At 40.4% G+C, this 22988-nt stretch overlaps 1 protein-coding gene across 8 annotated transcripts in view; it reads left to right on the forward strand.

Moving 5' to 3' along the window:
* Taok3 (TAO kinase 3) overlaps positions 1-22988 on the forward strand; it is a 189204-nt gene that overhangs the window by 143767 nt on the left and 22449 nt on the right. For 6 of the 8 annotated variants that reach the window (XM_005336826.5, XM_078039046.1, XM_021734243.3 and 3 more), the window contains 4 exons: positions 513-719; positions 11820-11954; positions 20404-20640; positions 22257-22385. In XM_005336826.5, coding sequence (XP_005336883.4) covers positions 513-719; positions 11820-11954; positions 20404-20640; positions 22257-22385 — 708 coding nt within the window. Of the gene's footprint in view, positions 1-512; positions 720-11210; positions 11579-11819; positions 11955-16889; positions 17068-20403; positions 20641-22256; positions 22386-22988 lie in introns of those variants that run through there. The other 2 variants (XM_078039050.1, XM_040289419.2) reach the window with 2 other exon arrangements.

The raw sequence follows: 22988 nt of genomic DNA on the forward strand, positions 1-22988 counted from the left end.
CCATGATGTTCCAAAGATCTCTTATTACAGACCCAGAGAGATTCTGCTTAGTGTAGCAATCTGACAGCAGATGTGTGTGACAGGGGAAAACTCGGGGATGGAAGCCTTTGGAATCTTCTATCCCATGTCTACAATAGCCCCCGGGGAAAGCGTAGAGTGAATTTGAAATGTCTGGAAAAGCGACCTGGCGCATACCTGTAATCCCAGCGACTCAGGAGGCTGAGGCAGGAGGATTGAAAGTTTGAGGCCAGCCTCAGCAATTAGCAAGACCCTGTTTGAAAATAAAAAGGTTGAGGATGTTGCTCCGTGGCAAAGCGCCCCTTCATTCAGCACCCTCCCACATTAAAATGGTGGGGGACTAATGGAACCAAGACCCAGAGTGTTTATCTTTGGAGACTGGCAGAAAAGCGAATTGGCACTGCAGGATGGAGCATGCTTCAGAGCTTAGTCATGGATTTCAGCTTGGTCTACAGTTATTTTTTTTTTTTAACCCTGATGCCCCATTTTTATAGGACAACGAACATGGGACCAATCTGAACAGGGAAGTGGACAGCCTGGGAAGCAACCACTCCATTCCAAGCATGTCGGTGAGCACTGGCAGCCAGAGCAGCAGTGTGAACAGCATGCAGGAGGTCATGGATGAGAGCAGCTCGGAACTCGTCATGATGCACGAGGAGGAAAGCACAGTGAATTCCAGCTCCTCTATGCTGCACAAGAAGGTGGGTTTCCTGGGAGTGTCCTCTGCACCGGCTTTATCACTCACACAAAAGTGGCTCAGACACCGGGCTTGTCTGGTCAGTTCCCTTTTGCAACTGAAATGTGGGGCTAAACCTAGCACTTGAGAGTCTTCTGACTTTAGTAAAAGGATACTGAAGGACTATGTGGGCTCTGTCTCTGCTATTTCTACCTCTTCCTCTCTTACTGCTCTGATGTCCACCAGCATCAATAAATAAAGGAAAATAAATCCATAACTCTAAACATCAACAAATCCAGGACGTCCTTCGCTAAACCAGTGACCTTCCTGCTGCATACCATCAAAGCTTCCCAGGTATGACCTGTTGGTGGTGCCCCAGGCCATCTGTTTTAAAAAGGGTTCTACTCTTCTGTTTCTTGAATTTATTACTTATATTTCTAAGGCTAGCTTCCTGCCAGCTTAAATATTCTGACTTTGGAACAAATATTTCTGTTTTTTTAATTTTGGTTTACATTCCCAATTAAATAGTCTCCTTTTGTATGAGTGTTTTAAAGGTGACATTCTTTTTTTAATATATTTATTTAGTTGTATATGAACACAAGTATCTTTATTTATTTTTATGTGGTGCTGAGGATTGAACCCAGTTCCTCACACCTGCGAGGCAAGTGCTTTATCACTGAGCTATAGCCTCAGCCGCAAAGATGACATTCTTTATGAAAAAAAAAATTTTAAATTTTAAGCATATTTCAAAGCAGTTCTGTATAGTATTTTATAGAATTGTCAATAATTAACTAAATTCTCCAACAGTGTTTTGAGAGACTTTTTGGGTAAGCAGCCTATAGCATGGTATTATAGAAAAGAATCTCTTGTAACTTTTTTCTTGTTAGGGATACGTGAGGAATGTATATACTTGGTTTAATGAGTTGCAGTGATCATTCTAATTCCATGAAAAAACATGTTTAATGTTATTTTTTCACTTAGACTTCTCTCATTTCTGCTTTTTTCTTGGGATTAAAAGGAAACTGGGGAAGGGTAGAGGGCAGGAGAGAGTACAATGGTGCCTGGTCATGAACGGTGGAGGGATGCATGTTTATTTTCTAGAACTGATAATCATTTACTCAACAAATACAGGTGGGAACCTTTACTATGTGCAAGGAACCATGGTAGACCTACGGATACAGGGAAGTTAAAATAGTTAAAACGTCTTCATGGAGCTTGCCATCTGTAGGGGAGATAAAACAAATAATCCCACGAAGAACGATATAACATTTTTAAGAAATTTGCAAGTGGAATGTATCTTTTTACTCCAGAACCTCTCAGATAGAACCCCAGATTGGGAAAAGATACTTCTGGTGTGGTAACAAGATAGAAGGCCCTGGCCTGGAATTCTTTGGGGATTTTAATTTTAATTTTAGCATGCTACTATAGAGCTACCTTGTGATAATGCAGCTCTTTCAATACTTTCTCTCTTCTGATCACTGAAGAAGAATAGGTACACTTTATCATCGGAGATAGTACACAGTTGCATTTGATGCACACATATACCCCCCAAAAAGTAGGCCTTAATCTAGAGAGAAATACTGAAAAGCCACCTGACAAGAAAATTTAATCTTGAACCTGAAAGACAAGCAGAAGCTAGTGACCTTGGGGGGATACACTGGGCTAAGTCAGAAAGCAACAAGTCCAAAGGCCCTCAGACAAAAGGAGTACTGCATGTCCCCCGAAGAGGGGAAAGGCCAGAGACATTAAAGCCTGGGGAATTGAGGTGGACAGCAAGCTGGGGGAGACAGCAGGGACCCGGATTATCAGGAACCACGGAAGTTTAAGGAAAGAAGTGATATCGGGAGTACAGAAAGCCGCTAGGCTCAGCATTGCCGTAGCTGCCATTGAACATGGGCAAGTAGTCATGTATTTGAGGAGTAGGAAAGGTTTCCTAGGCTGTTTCTGGAGGGAGCCATCATGGGCATTTACAGGTCTGGCTCTCTCCTTTCTGTTACCTGTGGAGCTCCATGAGTACGGGGAGCCAAAGAAGGGCAAGTGGAATATATCTTTTTACTCCTGAACCTCTCAGATAGGACCCCCAAATTGGGAAAAGATACCCCTGGTGAGGAACAAGAAAGAAGGCCCTGACCTGGAATTCTTTGGGGATTTTAATTTTAATTTTAGCATGCTATTATAGAGATACCTTGTGATAATGCAGCTCTTTCAATACTTTTCTCTCTCTGATGTGATCACTGAAGAAGAATAGGTACGCTTTATCATTGGAGATAGTACATAATTGCATTTGATACACACATACACCCAAAAAATGGTCAGGACAACTTTCATGTAATGTATTTCTATTTTATTATGAAATATATAAGGAAATTGTAGTTCCATGGAATTGAAACATTTGCAAATAAAAGGTTGAATGGGTTAACTTTGAAATACAAGTAGGCTAGAAAAATTTTTAATATAATATGCAAAAACTTAATGTCAAATGTGCTTTCTGTGCATAGCATCTATTTAGTCCTACTACCTGAGCTTTTTAGTTTTTTAGTTGTAGATGGACATATTTATTTATTTTTATGTGGTGCTGAGGCTGAACCCAGTACCTCACCCATGCTAGGCAAGCGCTCTACCACTGAGCTACAGCCACAGCCCCAAAACATGTTATCTTTAAAAATAATAAAAGTGCAAAATTATTCAGAAAGTTTATATTTATTAATCTATTCAAGTTCCTAAAATTGGAGAACATAAATGAAATAGGATCTTAAACTCTCAGTAGAAAATTCTGTGTATCAGACTATAGGAATAAAGAAACTAGTTTCCGGTTCTTTCTGCCACTCCTAGTTGTATTTTATTTTGGACAAGTCCCAACCCTCTCTGGGCTTCAGTTTTTCCAACTGAGAAATTAAGATTTATTCTGCATGATTTCAGAGATTCGTTCTAGGTCTAGAATTCTGTGCTTCTATTCTTATAATCCTGAAAAAAGCAGTTCTCGACCACACCTCAGCTAGGACAGGTATGCTTTGCTCTCTTCCATTTTCTACTTGGAATCTATTAAATTTCCCTAGAAAGGAGGGATCTAGACGCCACTGGCCCAATCAGACCCTTCTCCACACAGATGGATGGCAGCTCCACTGTGTCACATGTAGGTGTGGGGAACACTGTGATCTAGGTTGGATTCTCCAGGAAGAAATGAGACAGCATAGCCCTGCTAGATTTTCTTTAAATGAGGAAGTTTTCCTCAGAAAGCTAAGAGTCCTGTGTTTTCTGTCATATGTGGAAGGTAGAGAAAAAAAGTGGGAAAGGTGTGTGGAGGCAGTATGTGGGGGGTCTTATGAAAACAGAAGGGAGATCAGTAGAGGGAGAGGAACAGGGGAGGGAAAGGGGAGGTGATGGGAAACAAACTGACCGAATTACATTGTCATACTGTGTGGATGTGCAAATACGTAACAACAAATTCCACCATTATGTGTAATCATACTGCACCAATTAAAAAGAAAAAAATAGGAGCCAGGCACAGTAGCACAAGCCTATAATCCCAACAAGTCCAGAGGCTGAGGTAGGAGGATTGCAAGTTGGAAGCCAGCCTGGCAATTTAGCAAGACCCTATCTCAGAATAAAAAATCAAAAGAGTTGGAGATGTGGCTCAGTGCTAGAGCGCCCCTGGGTTCAATTCCTAGTACCACAAAAATAAATAAAAATGGAAGTTCCCCTTGGATGAACACCTGTGGGAGGGAGAGGACTGCAGTAGATGCAGGTCTGCTGGACACCTCCGCCCACCCCACAGTTAGCACTGGCTGGAGGAATGGCCAGGTCCAGATGCCACAGCCTCCATCAGTCATTGCACATGGGCAGCTGGAAAGGTTGTGCTCTTGGGCAAGTTTGCTCTGCAGCTGACATGATGCCTGAGGGGCTGACAACCTAAGACCATTGCCACCAGCTCTCCAGTGCAGGTGGAGCAGGAAGACTTTCTTCAAGGAGTCTGGGCAGAGCATATCTGAGTCTAGTCTAGTTTCTGACCAGGGGAGGAAAAAAAAAAAAACTTATTTTATTTTATTTATTTATTATTTTAATTTTTGGTCCAGGGGATTGAACCCAAGGGCGCTCTACCACTGAGCTATATCCCCATCCCTTTTTTAATTTTTAAATTTTGAGAAAGAGTCTTGTTAAGCGGCTAATGCTGATCTTGAATTTGCAATCCTCCTGTCCTAGCCTCCTAAATGACTGGGATTACAGGCATGTGTCTCTGTGCCTGGCCACAAAGGTTATTTTAGAAAGAAGTCAAGCAATATAATTTTTTAAAACATTGACTAGTTTTTCCTGGATTCATGCCCAAAATCTTAGAAAAGCCAATATATTATTAAATTGTCATACAATAAGCAATTTTCTAACCTTGATCTCATTATCCTATTTTATTTTCTTTTAAATGTTTGTCATAATATAAAATCATATTATTAATAATTTGTTTATTATCTCATGATTAGAATGTAAACTGTTGGGCAAGGACTATGCCTACTTTGTTCAGTGCTATATAGTGCTTGCCATGGTGTAGGCACTCAGTAAATAATTGTAAAATGAGTGAATGGGTGGATGGATTAATCACCAAATGCTAACCATCCTACCAATCTGGTTCTGCAACATAATTGATTAAAGGGTTAAATAGTCATAAGTATGATCTCTATGGTTTGAAAGAATTATTTGTTCAATAATAATGCCCAAGACAATAAGAATATTCTTAATAAATACCAAAATATAAGAAGAGGGATGAGGAATTTTTTGTTTCTCTGATTGTTATACTCAAGCAGGTGTACACCAAGTTAGTTAACCATAGATGTAAAACAGATTACCGTTTTATACAAGAAGTAACCTGACCTTCTGCTACCAGGGATTGAACCCAGGGGTACTCAACCACCGAGCTACATCCACAGCAATTTTTTTTTCCTTTTTCATTTTGAGACAAGGTCTCACTATATTGCTTAGGGCCTCACTAAGCTACAGAAGGGCCTTGAACTTGGCAATTCTCCTATTTCAACACCCCGCTTCCCATTGCTAGGATTAGAGGCCTGCGCCATGGTGCCCAGCTAATAAACTGACTTTTAGGCCATGTGTAACTAGTGCCCGTGTTACTTGCAGTTAATTGCTCTGCGTCAGAATACAGATGCCCTGATTTAGCAGGACAGGTCTGCTATCAAGGCTCACCCTCATTTTAAAGCAGGATGCTGAAAATTTACCATTGGCATCAGAGTTTCAGGTTACCTGGCTCTCTCCCTATTGCTCACCTCCACTCTAGTCTTTCCCAGCCCCTAGAGAGATCCTAAGCTAATCTTTTTGAGCAAAATTGATTTGATAAGTCTAAAAGTATATTCTGACAAAACAGACTTTAAGTTCTTATTCCACTTCCTCTCCCTAGTTTTCAATAGCAGAAATGCCACCTGTCCCTGAACTGGTAGCCCCTCGAGGACACCTCTCTTCACCTCCAGCACGCAGTCATACAGGAAGCATTCAGTATGTGTTCTGTGAACTCTTTTGGTAATGGTGATGGTGGTGGTGGTGGTAGTCCATTTGCTCAGGGTCTGTTTAAGCCGCAGAGCTGGACTCAGACTTGGGATCCTCCTGCCCCAGCCTCCCAGGTGCACATGACCACACTCAGCCAAAGGAAGACTCTTAGGTACACAACTTCATACCTCAAATCTTGATTCTTTGTAGTGACTCCAGAGCAAACTTGAAATCCAATTTAGTTTCTCTGCCATCATCTCACATGCTTCTGGATCTCCTCCCTACTGCTTGCAATCACTGCATGCATAGCAGTAGCAAATGACCTTTAACCTTGTCCTACATGATAAAATCTATTTTTTTTTTAATTTTGTGAATCAAAAGGTGTACTTAGAGGCTGGAAACATAGCTCAGTGCTGGAGCGCTTGCTTGTCATGCAGGAGCCCCTGAGTTCCATTCCCAGCACCCCCAAAACAAACAAAAAACCAGGCAGACTTGCATTTTGTTGAAGTCTAAAAGCACCGCTTTTGCCTGCTGTTTCCTTCTGTTCTACAGATCATGAGGCGTCAGTATCTTAAAGGCATTGTTCTTCAATCAGTGTTATTTCAGGTATGATTAAATTCAAACACAATGGCCCTTTTTTAATGGGAATTACTTATGGAAAATATTTTTTATCATTCTTTTCAGTTGTTTCTCTCCTGTTCTTAAAGAAAAGAAAATAAAACAGCTTTCACCATTTTTGTAGGAAGGAAAAAAAAAGAAGAAGAAATGTCCTTGGGGGATAGGATGTTCTGGTTTAATTTTCACTTGCTCTGGTGGCCTCTCCTGTTATTTTGCTGAACAGAGAGGCAAGTTCTCTGACTCTTGGACTCACATTTGGCAAAGTAAAAGTAATTTAACGGGGCTGGGGTTGTGGCTCAGTGGCAGAGCGCTGCCTCTCACACGTGAGGCACTGGGTTCGATCCTCAGCACCACATAAAAATATTGTGCTCATGTATAACTAAAAAAATATTTTTTAAAAAAATTTAAGTAATTTAATGTGTGAATGTCCAAAGCAGCCACCCCTCCCTCTAGTCACATCTTCACCCTCATCTCCTTGTCATCCTTTCTCCCTGACTGTCTTTCCATCTTCTGTTCCCCACACTCCAGCCCCAGGTCCTGATAACTGTACCTGCTTCAACCATCAGGAATGGATTTGAAAGGAATAAAACAAAGGAGAGATGGTAGGGTCTACCAGTCCCTTTTCCGCAGCATAAAAAGTGTGGGAGTCTATAGAGGCCTTCACATCATGGGATAAAAGCCATTTTTAGACACACACACACACACACACACACACACGCACGCACCTACCCCAGAAAGGTGTGCTCATGTGTGCTTGTGTGTGTGTGTGTGTGTATGTGTATGTAACTATTTTATGACTTTCTTAGAGTACAGAGTGGCAGGTTTTATGAAATACAAATTTGAATTCTGTTAAATAATCCAAGAGAAAATGTCATTTTCTCAAAAATCTCCTCAAAGCTCTATTCTGAGCTTGTTTATTCAGCAAACATTTACTGAATGCCTACTAAGTATCAAGCACTGTGCCCGGTGCTGGGAGACTGAGATGTTTCAAATCAGATTTGCTCTGCCTTCAAAAAGCTCACCCTCTCACGCAGAGCCAGACAAGTGAGTATGATGAGTGTTGTGATAAAGGAAGACCCCAAACATACTGGAGCCCTCAGAAACGGCTTACAGGCCAAGTTCAAGGTAGCATAAACTCTAGGCAGGTGATTGCACCATGAATCTGCATCTCAGATGTGTAATACCAGATGCTTAGTGGGGACCTCTAGATAAGAGCAAAAACCCATTGTCCAGGGCATGAGAATAAAGTTTATGTCTCCTAGTTCATATTTTTCACTATATCGTAAAATATTCTTTCCACTAAAGATTTTGAACAAACATTACAACATTTTTTTAATCTGTGGAAATTTATTTTTTATAACGGAAGAGTGTTGTAATTTATCAGGTTAGCACACATTGACTTAAAGCAGATCCCTAATCATATCGGAAATTCAAGGAACTATCTTATTGGTTCCTGGATGGTAATGTTTTCAGGTTAAATTATACCCAAGCCATATATTTGATCTTGGTAAAGTAGAATGTGATATTTCTTCATCTCCTGAAATAATTCTTCAGAGTTGATGTTGGCCCTCTCATCTTCATTAGCAAATAATCTGCATATGCTGCCTAACTGCATAAATTAGCAAATTGATCCTTTCCATCATGAGTCTTAAAATGTGTGCAGTTCAGAGCTAGATACAGTGGCACACACCTGTAATCCCAACTTCTCTAGAGCTGAGGCAGAAGGAGCCAAGTTTAAGGCCAGCCTGGGCAAGTTAATGAGACTTTGTCACAAAACAAAAAAATAAAAAGTGCTGAGGATGTAGCTCAGTGGTGGAACACCCCTGGGTTCAGTCTGCAGTACCAGGAAAAAAAAAAGTGTGCAGTTCAGAAATTCTGGGAGCGGAGTACAGTGGTCATTTTCAAAGGGACTGTTGCCTGATGGGACAGTGTAACAAACAATATTTAATTTGTTTGGGCCTACTTCTCAAATCACATTACCCTCTTTTTAAAATTGGTTCATTAAGGTCTGGGGCTATAGCTCAGTGGTAGGGCACTTGCCTAGTACATGTGAGGTACTGTGTTTGATTCTCAGCACCACATAAAAATAAAGATATCGTGTCCATCTACAACTAAGAAAACATTTTTTTAAAAATTGCTTCATCAAGTTACCTTTGGAGTTTTGAATGTATTTTATACAGTGAAATTGAGTATTTTTAAAAATTTATTACCTGAGGCTGGGGATATAGTTCAGTGGCAAAGCAAGTCCAAGGCCCTGGATTTGATTCCAGCAATACACACACACATGCACACACATGAAAACGTAGCGTGCGCGCGCACACATCCCCCCACACACACACACACACTTTCTAATTCACTCGAAGTGGGTATCTACTGTTAGGCTAAAGTGTTACCTCATTTCATTGCCTTTTGCATAATATTTGAAGACTTTTAGTTTCTGATAGAAAACTGCCCTGGAAAACTAAGAATTCTTTTATAAAAGAAAAAAAATTAGGAAGAAGCAAGGAATTATGCCATTATCATTAATTAGTATATTTAAAGTAGATTAAAATTTTGGACCTGTTTTTGAACTACCTTCTAAAATAGCATTGTTTGTAAAATATATCTTAGTGAGTAATTTCATTACACATGTATCAACTAAAACAACGTGATTTTGAATTTCTAACTTTTCCGCTGTATTCCAATTTCTTTATGTTTAAAAAACTTACAAAATATAGCATGGCTTTTAATTTGATAATCAGGGTTCTAACCTCAAAATACTGATTTCTAATAGAAATGAAACAAACTAATCAATTTACACTAATTTAGGCATGAACAAGTTTTATTTTGACTTGACATGTGGGTGACGTGAATTCTACTGTCACTAGTTTATCTTCATAAACCACATTTTTACATTTCATTTTTGTGAAACTTAGCTGCTACTGCATATTTGATGTCTCCCGCTCAATCAGTGTATTTAATTTGTTAGCCAACTAATAGTCACCAAAACTGTGACTTGGTAAGGTTATGTATAAAACCACAGGCATCTGCCTCCTGTCTCTCTTGTGTCTGCTGGCATTTAAGGCTGTATGCCTTTCTGTGGCTGTCATATTAAGGAAGTTCAATTTTGGACATAAAGATGATTTATAAATAAATGTACAGTAATGAAATTGTAGCAGATCCCAGGGCCTTCCTCTTTAGAACCTTACACCTGGTGCAGGAATCCCAATCATACACCTTATTCCCTGTGAAATTAGTTCAGATTTTCCGGAAGTAATACAGAGTAATTTTAACTGACCCCCTGAAGCAGTTTCTTGTAAGTTTCAATTGTTAACCAATTGTGCATGGTCTGGTAGAACTTCTGCAATGATGGAAATGTTCTACATTGGTGCTGCCCAACCTGGTGGCCACTAACTCTGGCTACCGAATGCTTGAAATGTAGCTGGTCTCACTTAGGAACTGAATTTTATGCTTTGTTTCATTTTAATTAATTTTAAATTAACTTAATTTAATTCATCTTAATTAAAATAGCCACATGTGGCTAGTGGCTATCTTTTTGAATAGCACAGCTATAGAACATCCCAGGATGGCATGTTTATTAAAGATCTCTTCATTTTTGAACTTTGACACATAAATGGAAAAAAAAAGATTTAAAAATAGATGAAATAGATGTAATGGAAGATACCTTCCCAATATATCAAAACATTTTAAATTATAAGAGGAAAAAGAAAATGAGTCCAGTGATAAGTTTAATCTAGAACTTGTTTTTACATAAAAATCTGGGTGTATAATTTAATTTCCTCCAAGAAATATATGTTTTGGCTTTTCAAATTTTTAGACAATAATAAAATTTTATGTTTTGTAAGCCTCTGTAGTTCCTATTTTCTGAAGAAGGAAAGGGCAATTATTAAAAATTTCAAGTAATCATGGACAAAATGCAAAACTGACTTCACAAATGGTTTTCCTTCCAAAAACCCTAGGGAAGTAAGGAATGAATTTCTCCTTCCCCATCTTGAATGTGTTGCTCTTTAAAAATCCCCCACAGTTGTACATTTTTTAGCTCCAAATTACTCGAGTACCTTTTTTACCTGAGGGGTCAGAGCTACTCACTGACTGACCACCTCTTCTTTATAGAGAGGAGCTTTGTCCTTTGAAAGCATTTTCCCCTTTAAAAGTCATTTCAGTTGCGTTTAAGAAACATCCATTATTATCCTTCCAGGGAATGTGATTTTTCACTGGGCGTTAGAATAAGATTAATCATCTTCGCCTATCAAGAAACACAGGCTTGATTAAATCAGACAAGGACATTAAATTCCAGCTTTACTCACTCTGGTGACATACCGACACCGAGTTGAGGGAGAATTTGTGAAAGTATCATTTGGCTGAAATTGTACGCCTGTCTCTTTAAATCTAAAAAAAATCCTTTCAGAAGCTGTAGAGAGAAGGTGCTAGAACTGTGTACGATCATGACTGGAAAGCAGGATCCCTCAGTGACTGCCGAATCTTCCCAGCACAAGATAGAGAGGCAGTTCGGCACACGCCTCCACTGGTTCTAGACAGAACGATGATCCTACCGACCAGATCTCAAATAAAATTCAATTGAGAACGCAGATCTTTCAAGGGAATGAGGCGGAGGCTCGCTTTTATGTCAAAAGCCACCAGCATCCTCCTTGCTAGACATGGACATGACATTTTTAAAGGAATTATTTGGTTACAGCGTTTTAAGCAAACTGTTCTGAGAAGTCTGTACATTGCATTGTTTTTTCTGTTCTTTTTTTCTTTTGCATATATGTAATTCTGGAGGTAAAGAAAAAGCCTGCCAGGGATTCAGAAGGCATCCCACTAGCGATCAGCTGACATTCCTAACTGAAGGCTGCAATGTGTTGCTTATTCATTTTGTACCGTGGGAGCTGCGGGGACTAGCAGAGAGCTAAACTATGCATTTCAAACAGCAGTGCTTGTGCAGAAAGAGGGGTGAGAGAGAGGCAGCCGGCGAGGAAAGAGCACAGCTGGACTTTCTCCTTGTTTTTATCCATTTCTGCAGGATCATGTATTCATAAGGGATGAGGCGGGCCACGGCGATCCCAGGCCTGAGCCGCGGCCTACCCAGTCAGTTCAGAGCCAGGCCCTCCACTACCGGAACAGAGAGCGCTTTGCCACGATCAAATCAGCATCTTTGGTAAGCAAACACCCCTCTACCCACCTTCCCTTCCTTCCCCTCCTCCCCGTCTGGCAGCCTCTCGCCCTCCCTGAGCCTCTCTCGGCTTCATGGATGGAAGGAAGGGAGTCAAGAATGTTTTCTCCCTTCTAATAATTTTATTCATTTTAGAAAAAAATCTGTTGGCATAGCAACCTGAGCTCAGATATTTTAGCATTGTCTATGGCATGGAAAAAAAAAAAAACCTTTGTGTGTGTGTGTGTGTGTGTGTGTGTGTGTGTGATGTGTGTGTGATTGTGTGTATATATTTGTATCTGCTGTATGTGCAAAATATAAGGCCTTTGGGATGAGTGGCTAGCCTGTTTAATTTTTTAAAAGCTATCTGTCTTTTCATTGAAATAAATAATGCTAAAAATGTTCTTAAAGGTATTGATGTATGTGCATGCAGGGCACTGCTTATTTTTGTATATTGCATGTGTGTCTGTAATGTACACACACACATGAAAAGATAAAAGACAATTTTTAAAAATATATGGTTGCTGGTTGATGTCTCTAATTGGAGAAAAATCAGATACTTGCTACCCAGGGATGGATTGCTGGTTCGTTCTGGTTCATTCATTTATTTATTGCAACAATGGTAGTGGCTGCACTTCCCCATTTAACCCCTAAAGAATTTCCGGCACCAATAAAGCAAGAAGGGCTTTTAGGAGAGGAGAGGGCTGATCGTGGAAGAAAAGGGGCTGTAGGATTCTTCAGCATTTTTACTATTGCAAATGTGATTGCTGGATGCCCTTGTAGTAGCAAAAGGGGTGTGTGCTGGAAGAGTTAGTTTTCATGCCTCCTCCCCTTGGCCCCCCACGCGTGCGCGTGCGCGCTCACACTCACACACACACACACTCACACACACACACACACACACACACACAGACATCGTTTCATCCTTGGCATTGTAAACTCTCTTTAATCTTTTCCTCCTTCATCTCACTTCTCAGCCAAAAAATTATTGAAATATTAGTTGTTTTGCCCAAATTGATGTTAGAGGTCACATGGGCAGAAAGAGTTAGTATACACTGCTTGGCTATTACATTTAGAACCTATGATGACATCATCGGAGGCCGACCCAGAAATGATCATTTTTCTTGTCCTATTTTTCAAACCCAATTTCTACTTTTATTTCTCAAGTCTTCCAAGGCTCTGATTATCTTTGAAATTTAGAATGGATCATACTCTTGAAAAACCCAAATATAGGGAAAATGGAAGTTAAAGCCCCTTCATATTTTGCTCATGCCTGCTGCTGTCTAAAAGCAAGCAATTTAATTTAGACTGCTTATAAATAATCCCACTCTTAAGTTCCTTTATGGAGAAGTTTCTTGTAATGCTTTGAAAGGTAATTTTTTTATTTTCAAGGAATGCTCTGCTGTGTAATGGAGATCTTAAAATGTCCACTATGTAGTTGCTAATGATTGTTAAGCACCTAGAAATGTGCTTTGAGTCTAAATAAAGCATCATGGGATTATTAAATAATAATTATCTTCCTGCCATGATGTCTGACAAAAGAATACATATGGTATTTGAGAGCACCATTGCTACTTACCACAGACTCTGGTGAGACTTGTACCTTTATCCAAACCTGCTCATGTAGAAGTGAGAGGAGGAACGGTGAGGGAGCCCAGAGCATCGGGACACCATGAGCTGGTTTCTGTGGAATCGGACATTGTACCAGGTGGCCTCCCCCCTCCGGGACAGGTTCTCCTTTTCCCACGTGCCACACCCTCATTCCCACATCATATATTCATGACTCTCCTCCCTCCCTCTAAGCTACTACTACAGTCATGCCAGGATAATCTCACGCTGGCATCTGTGAACTCACCCAGGGCCACTCTGTGTATCAGCCATCACAGTCTTCCTGTCTGGGGAGGATAAAAGCTGCTTCCCTGCCAGGCCATTCAGGCGAGGGGAAAGGTCCTCAGGAGCCCCTCTGAATCCTACAAGCTTCATAACGCCCATCCAGAGAACTGCCCAGCTCCATGTCTCGGATGGAGTTTTGATTTGCTGAAGGGCCCCTGCCCTCATGTAAGTTAAAAACAGAATAGCTGATGGGCTGTTGCTTCAGCCACAAAAGCAAGTGTTCTTGTGGCTACCCTTCCAAATGTGATGCCATGGGGGTCATGATAGGATGGATGAAAGTTTTGCAGAGCTCAGTGGCATTTATATCTAGTGATTTTGAGGAAGAAAAATAAATCGATGGAAGGGGAAAAGGGTATGGGATTATATGATTCCATGCCCCATTTTGGACAATCTAACTATTGGTGTGGCTATTTTAACATATATTATCAAGGGCTACTGCTCTACCACCCATTATCTTATTTTATTTTAAAACCTTCCAAAAGAAGTATATAACCCAGGACACTGAAATATCATAAAGAAGTATTTTATGATGAATCCTCTTGTGTTTTTATGGATCCCAATTCAAATGAAAAGGACTAAAATGGCATAAATAACTTCAAAGTAAGAGCAAGATCATGGGGAAATGAAGGTCCAGTGTAACAAATAATCAAATTGTTGTTGAAGTCTTGCCTCACATCTCATAGCTGGTAGCAACACACATTGATTGATATGGGTTTTACTCTTGCTTTATACCCTTCCAGTAGAGGTTCTATCAAGCCACAGAGGGTTCCAAAAGTGAATACCAAAGAGAATTTAGAAGTTAATTTTTTAGTTATGAGGAACAAAGCATGAGAGTGTATTTTACATTGACTTGAAAATTAATTTTAAGAAATTACTGTTCCTAAATTTGTTTTACAAAACTACCTCTTCAACATACACCCCAAAGAGGCCTACCTTTGTGGCGTCTCCCCTCGTTAATATTTTCTAATCATGCTTCTGAATAAGGTGATTCACAAGTGTATGAAGATCATGAGTGACAGGCTCACACTGCTGGCTGCTTTTATTATTTGGGCACCTCAAAACTGAGATCTGGGGGTCCTCACGCACTGCTACACACTCCAATTTATAACAAAGGAAAAAGAAGGAACACCAACCTGGAAACCAGAGGAAACTTTAGAATAGTAATTTTTTTATTATAATCTTCCAAAGGCAGAGATTATTGGCCTTACTCTGAAGAGTTAAAAAAAAAAAGAAGGACATTTACATTTTTTTCTTTCATTTTCCTTCTTCTGTGAGAAAGTTCATACTAAGTTGATTTGTTATCTGGAGAAAGTTGTTTATATAGCTCTTCAGAATTATGAATCTGTCTCCTTGGTCCTTTGAGATGTGCATTGCTTAAATTTTTATTGTTGGTGAATGGAGATCCTCATGTTCTAATTATATTAATGACCCATGAGAATGTTTCAGCTCTTGCTACATCTGATGCCATCTCTTCTTAAAATTTTGTAGTGTGTGGGTCCCTGGAAGTTTCCATAGTAGACATTAATAAAGGACTCCAAGACCATATATATCTACCCGACAACTGAGTTGTTGGCCTTACAAAGGAATTCCCAGTGGACTGCAATGGTCTCACTGCGCAGGTATGGTAGAACACATTAGGAGGACAGCCGCGTAAGGGGGACACTCTGATCTGGGAGTTCCCAGAGAAGCACAGAGGAGAAAATGGTTATTGTTCTGTCCAGGCAAATTCTTTTACTTGACTTTACTAGTTTCAGAAAGGGGTATACACTTGGAGTTTTCAAAATGTAGTCTAATTATTCAAATAATTGTGAAATCGGATATTTGAATCTATTTGATGCATAAGAATACAAATATATTAGAGCCTCCACAGTGAATGCTACTGTTTCACCTCTCATGAGCCCAGTTTTTTTTTTTTTTTTTAAATACTTGAAAATGTGTTCCCTTCCTGGACAGTGTACCAGAGGATATTTAGGGAAATATTGCCTGTCTCCTTCCTTATTCTTTACTTCTTAGCTCTCTGAGGTCATTACTAATAGATACCATTTTTCACTGTGCCCAGCCCACGTGGCCCAAGTCTGTCAATAAACATGTGCCCAATGAATGAATAAATGAATGAATGAGGTCTCTTCCTGCCCTGCTGTCACATGAGAATTTGGATTTGAAGTGTGCATTGCTGAGTTATTCATATAATATTTTCTGTTGCAAGGCAGAATAGCCTAATATCAGTCATTCCTTTCAGTAAGAACTTAAAGCACTTTTTCCTTAGGTGTTCTAAAGAGGGGACTGTCACATCTCTAATGCCAAAATGTGACTCATTGTATTCTTTTTAAGAACTTGCCATAAATTTCATTTGTGCTAAGTGCTGAGGTGGCCACTTTTATCATACGCATCATTTTGATTCTTACAAATAATTAATCTCGTAAATTGGCTTTGATCTCTTAAGAGGGTGACATTATCAGCCACCATGCTGAACATCTACTGTGTTCAATAAGTTGCTTATTGGCCTTCTAGTACAGCATTTTGTTCATAATAGGCACATTTTATACTTTGTATAAAATGGTTTATTTTAGGGCCAAATTTTGCTGGGATTAAGTAAAGAAGCTTTGGACAACTTTTTTTTTTTTTAATTTCAGTCCTCCTTTGGGTCATTATTTATCACTTGCTCTTTTTTTTTTTTTTTTACACAGCCCAGGTATATGAAATAGGTAATAATTCAGATTCAGAAATTATATAAGGGGATGTAGCTCAGTTGTAGACTATGTGCTTAGCATGCTTTAGGTCCTGGGTGGTTTGGTCTCCATCACCCTAAAGAAAAGAAACTGCACATACTTTTTTTTTTTCCTTTTTTGTGATGAGCATTGAACTTGGGCCCCACATATTGTAAGCAGGTACTCTCCACTAGCTGCACCCTTACCCTGGACTTATTCTTACAATCCACAAGCTGGGTACAGGGAGAATTTTATTGTTAAACGTGTGCTTGCTCTTGGACCCATGCACTGTCATCTGTATCTCTATCACCAGACATGGTGAGCAGAGGGTAGAGACACACTGCTCAGCCTCGCAGGAGGAGGGGAGACAGCACGCAGTGAACCTTTCCTGTGTGTCGGGGACACCTGGCCAGGCACTTTGACATGTGTCATCTCACCCAGTCCTCCGGTCCTGTGGAAGATCATCCTAGGTCCTCTGTACATGTGAAGACCTCATGGGGTCAAGTCCTTTGTCCAAGGTCAGTTGCATAAGTGAAGGACCCACTGGGTGTGGCATGATGGCACTACCCCTTTGTGTTTTTTCACATGCTGAGGCTACCATTGTGAGAACTTGTCACTGCATCTCTGTAACTTTTTTCTCCTTTTAAGACTTACAAAAATCGTAGTTTAAACTTAGCCCTCTCACCAACTTTGACTTTTGGGGGGCTGATTCCCTCTATTACTTCATAGCAGAGAATAATCATTCTTTTTCTGCCTTGGTGATGTGAATTCCCTCAGGCAATTCAAGAATCATAGGACCCTGGTTAAAACCCCAGGCCTTGTAAAAATTAAAGAGGTAAATTATATGTGAAAGCCTTTGTAAACCATAAAGCATGATAAAATTATGGCTTAATTAATGGCTTTTTAAAAAATTCTGTTTACCAAGTAGCATATTGTTTAGCCACACAGTGTAAACTTAAAACACACAGGCATACATAATGTAATTAACATATTTTTAATATATTTCATGTTAAGCTTCACAAATGAAACATCTAGTTATACTTTTATTTAAATTCACATGTTCACCTTAAGCATGTATAAAACTGAGTGTCTCCCTGTGTGCCCAAAAAGACAATTTGCAATTTAGAAAGTTTGGTTTTGAAAAATGGGAAAAGGGAGGTGATATTCTGAGGTTAAAAAGGTGATTATCCAAATCATGGAAAGGGTCCGAAAGCAAAATGTGACTCCTGGAATTAATGTACAGTGACAACGTGGCAAGCTTTGTCACCAGGTGTACTCTGGTGAGCAGTAGAATCAGCCCTCTTTACAGGACCCACCCACCAGTTCAGCTAGGAAATATTTCTTGGCTCCATTTTCTTTTATCCCTAGCCTCTTGGTTTAGGGAAATGGCCACTCTGAGAATATCTGGCTGGCCACACACCAGTGCTTGCGACTTGTTTTTTAAAATGTGTCATGGTAGCCTTAGTGTGTGTCCTGCCTCAGCTTTGGGAATTCTATTATAGAGGGAATACTAAAATAAGAAAAATTGGGGTCCGGTAAGCCTATCTTTTAACTTGTTACCTGGGAACAGGAACTACTGGGATGTTTACCTGAAATTAAATAATTAATTAAATTCAGAAAGGGCTAAATGGTATCCTTTCTTTTTTTTTAAATATTTTTAGTTATTGATGGGTCTTTATTTTATTTATTTGTATGTATGTGGTGCTGAGAATCAAACCCCGTGCCTCATGCATGCTATGCAAGCATGCTACCACTGAGCCACAACCCCACAGTCCCTAAATGGTATCCTTTCTATTGATTAAAATTACTTTTTCCCTAAAGTTGTGCTTGAGGAAAGCATAAGCATGAAGGAGTGAAGTTTATATATACATCCCAAACTACTTCTTTCCTTGCCTCCACTGAGAAATAAAACTATGTAAGAAAAAAATAACAGCAGAGCTGGAGTATGGCTCAGGGCTTTGCCTGCCCAAGCCCCTGCCTGGGTATCATCCCCAGCACCCAAAATAAATAAATAAACAACCTGCTGTCATGATGACAAAATAGATCATTCATTTTCTTTAGAGGGTTAGATGTCTTTTCGGAGTTGCTATCCTTTTTTTGATCTTGAAATACCTTCTGTTCTTACTCCTCATACTTTAAGGAGGTTTGTCCTTCAGAAAAGAAAAATGAATTTGAACCCTTGTGTTTGTTTCAGCTGGAAACATTTGAAAGTTCAGCTAACGTTTAATGGTCTACAGTGATAATACTCTCCCGTTACAGAACAGCACTTTCTTGATAGTAAGGACTCCGTCTAGTGTGCAGGGACACCTTCGAAAAAGAGCAGAGAAACAAATTGTTTTTTGTATAAAATGCTCTTTGACCCATAAACTGAAAATAGTACAGAGCATTAATAACAGCATGAAAATTTCCAGTAAAACTTGTTTGGGGGTTAGGATGGGAAGAAGTACCTATGTCCATGGGAGTGACTGAATCACCTCATGAAGTACAAAACTAAAGTTATAATCTTGTAATTAAATTTTTTATAAAATAGGAAAAATGAGAAAAAAACTGATCTAACAGGACACTCTAACAGAAAAATAAGGAAGGATGGTAAATTGAAGGACGGTCTAGAAAATCAGAGAAGTTTCCTCAGAAAGAAACTAGAGATTCTAAGATTTTTGTTCTTACTGTTCAACTTGTTGGATATTTTCTAGAGGATAAGTTAAGGAAAAGTTACCAGGAAAAGCAGCTACCCAAAAGTCATAGAAATGCTTTCTCCTTTGTAAGAAAAAATTATTATAATTTGTTAACATCTCTTTTGTGAGGAAGAGGAGGAAGGACACAGATGATTTAAAAGAGCTCTCTCACCCCCACTTTCCCCCCTCTCCCTCTTCACCCCTGGCCACAAGAATAGGAAATAAATCATATTCAGACCATTTTAGAGGAATATTTAAAGTCCTTTTCACTGTTAGAGTCATAATTCTAACCAAAAAACAAAGAAGAAGAAACAAAACAAAACAAAATAATACAGTGCTTCTCAACTGGAGGGGATTTTGCTCTGCGAGGCACATCTGGCACTATCTGAAGGTTTTTTGTTTTGTTTTGTTTTGTTTTGTTTTGTTAGTTATTGATTGACCTTTATTTATTTACTTATACGTGGTGCTGAGAATCAAACCCAGTGCCTCACACATGCGAGGCAAGCGCTCTACCAACTGAGCCACAACCCCAGCCCTGGACCTTTATTTTATTTGTATTTATATATGGTGCTAGGAATTGAACCCAGTGCCTCACATGTTCGAGGCATGCGCTCTACTGCTGAGCGACAACTCCAGCCCCATGAAGACAGTTTTGATTGTCATGACTTGGGAGCTGCCACTGGCTGTGAGTGGGTCCAGGGATGCTACTCACTACCCTCCTGTGCATCTCCCACAACACACAGTTATCCAGCCAGTTGTCAGTAGCCTCCAGGTTGAGAAATGCTGGTGTGGCATGGCTCTGGAATCTGACAGAAATGGGTCTGAATCCCAGCTCCCCACCTCTCCCCGTTATTAGCAGTATATAACTGGCACAGCAAAAATGTGTTAAAGCCTATTTTGACCAAATATAATAAATAAATAAATTACTTCCCTAAACTGCTCAATGTCTTTATCTACAAAACGGGAGCAGTAACACCTTTCTTGTGACTGCATAAAATGAATGGGATGGTTTTGAGGGATCAGAGAAGTGGGAAGCACACCCAGCACTGCGCCCCCTACAGGAGAGTGTTGGCTGTATGGACGGTGCCAGGACGGGGAACACCGGAGGGTTCTGTTCTGCCTGGAAAGTTTTCCCTCGTGAACCTGGTGATCTGAGTTCTGTTCCCCGACTCAATTCAGGTTACACGGCAGATCCATGAGCATGAGCAGGAGAACGAGTTGCGGGAACAGATGTCAGGTTATAAGCGGATGCGGCGCCAGCACCAGAAGCAGCTGATCGCCCTGGAGAACAAGCTGAAGGCTGAGATGGACGAGCACCGCCTCAAGCTCCAGAAGGAGGTGGAGACGCATGCCAACAACTCGTCCATCGAGCTGGAGAAGCTGGCCAAGAAGCAAGTGGCTATCATAGAAAAGGAGGTCAGTGTGTGTCCCGCGCCCTCACCAAGCCCTGACTGTCCCAGTCAGTGGGGAGCAGGAGCAGGGTACCTAAGGGGCACCTTCGGGTCAGGGGGAACAGGATTGCTGCTAGATGCTACTTAAAGTTCTCATTCGGAGATAAAATACTATCTGAAAACTCATTCAAATACGTCCTTGCTGGTGTATCTCTACCCAGAGGTTGTCACTCCCTTCTGGGGACTCACAGCAGGTTTGGTCCTGTACCTGCTGTGTCCAGTTCTCTTCAAATGGTCCTATTTAGAGGGGATAGTCCCTGCCAGTAGCTGATGCACTCAGGATGGACACCCTCCCAGTGGTGGCAAGAGATTCATCTAGCCAAGATTTGGGTTTTCTAGAGGGCACCTCCCTTCCTTATGCAAATTTTAAGCTAAATTAATTATTTTAATTTATTACTTTTTGATGATGCTGGAACTCAAACCCAGGGCCTCACACACACTAAATATGAGCTACACCACTGAGCTACACCCTTAGCTCCTCTAAGCTAATTTTAAAACAGACAAAAGGGTAACACAAGCAGAAAGTCAAAGTATCACCTTTGTACTGATAAGTGTTCCATATGAGAAAGGTTTTATGTCTGCAGAAAAATGGGCCTAGTGACATGAACAAGATTCAGATGACTGATTCTGCCAAAGCTAAAACCGGGTCCCCTCCTCTCCTGCCCCCATGAGACTCAGCTGCTGTGGAGAAGCAGGGACGGACATATACGCCCTGGCAATGGAGCACACAGTGCCAGGGCACTTCAGCAATTAAGCCGCCTCTCCATGTGGAAGGAGCGTTTCCCCAGCGGCCCAAGTAGGGGTGATGTCGATTAAATAAACCAGTCAGATTCTTTCTTGGGAATTTGACTTGGCAAATGTGTGTCAAGAATTGTTTCTAATGGAAGGATCTTTGATAATGGAAGCTAAAGGTGAAAAGATGTATGAAAAGAATCATGAAGCCTAATTTCCTGTCTCCTAAGTTCCCCATCTTCCACATACTTCATCTGGAGGGCTCTCCGAAACTTAGATTTGGTTACCTTCAGGAGTCACTATTGGTTGGGTGACCTTTCGTATGGTCTGTATTTTATACATGTAGGACACCCCCTGCCCCCACCCCAAATGCCACATGCCTGACTGTTGTGGATCATAGCAGGTACCTAAGAAAACAAAATGTCATTAGCCTTCCTATATACTTGAGATGATCCCACTAGGGAATCTGATCATTGGAATAATTAATTGGTTAGCGTTTGATTCTCAGAATAAATCATGGTTATTTATCCATTTTTAAATTTAACCCTTGGGCTGCCAACAATGTGATAAAAATCCTTTATTATAATTCTTGGTTTTCTTTCAGTTCCATGAATGTTTTTGTGATCAATAAAACATGTTTATGGGTCCAACCTTCATACTTTTCCCATAATTGGGAATGTATTTTTTAGTGATAAATTTTTTAAGATATGAAAATCACAGAAGCCATTATTTTTTATTAATTATTTGTTCAAAATATTACATTATTCAGCATGTTGGACTCTTCCTGCACTGGGGAATGTAGACATCTGAATTCTGTGTGAAAAACAGGCATCTTTGTTGTTTTCTCAGGCAAAGGTAGCTGCAGCAGATGAGAAGAAGTTCCAGCAACAGATCTTGGCCCAGCAGAAGAAAGATTTGACAACTTTCTTAGAAAGTCAGAAGAAGCAGTATAAGATTTGTAAGGAAAAAATAAAAGAGGTAAGGGTACCAGTGTTTTAGTCACCAGATTGCCATTAAAATGTTGGGGACTCAAAAAATCACTCATGTGCCTTGTGATGGGCATATTCTCATCCAGCTCACACTTGACATTAGAATCACCTGCGATGCTTATTAAAAGAAATAGCTAACCCCCACTTGTAAATTTTTGGATTCAGTGGGCCTGGAGTGAAGTTTGAAAATGCATGTTGTAACAGGTCCCCACACAATGCTGAGGCCACTGGACACCGTTCTTGCCTGCTTCCAGCTTATCCTCCACGCTGCAGCCACAGGGGTCTTTTCCCAATTCAAACCCAGGCTTATTACCCCAGGGCCTCTAGTCCCCTGGCTTCCCATTGTTATTAGGACAGATCACCACGGTCAAAGTCCCTGAGTGGCCTGCTAGAGGAGTCAGCTCCTGCCCTGCTTCCCCCACTGTGGCCCTGCACTTGGCTACTCCACCCACAGTAGTCACCTTTCAGTTCCTCAAACATACAAAGCCCCTCCCTACCCCAAGCCCTCCCCAGCCACAGTTCGTATCTATCCTTTCCTATTCCTCCTCCTCGTAAGATTTAAGATTGATTATAAGGACCTTCACTCAATATC

Source organism: Ictidomys tridecemlineatus, chromosome 2, assembly GCF_052094955.1.
Source record: "Ictidomys tridecemlineatus isolate mIctTri1 chromosome 2, mIctTri1.hap1, whole genome shotgun sequence".
NCBI lineage: Eukaryota > Metazoa > Chordata > Mammalia > Rodentia > Sciuridae > Ictidomys > Ictidomys tridecemlineatus.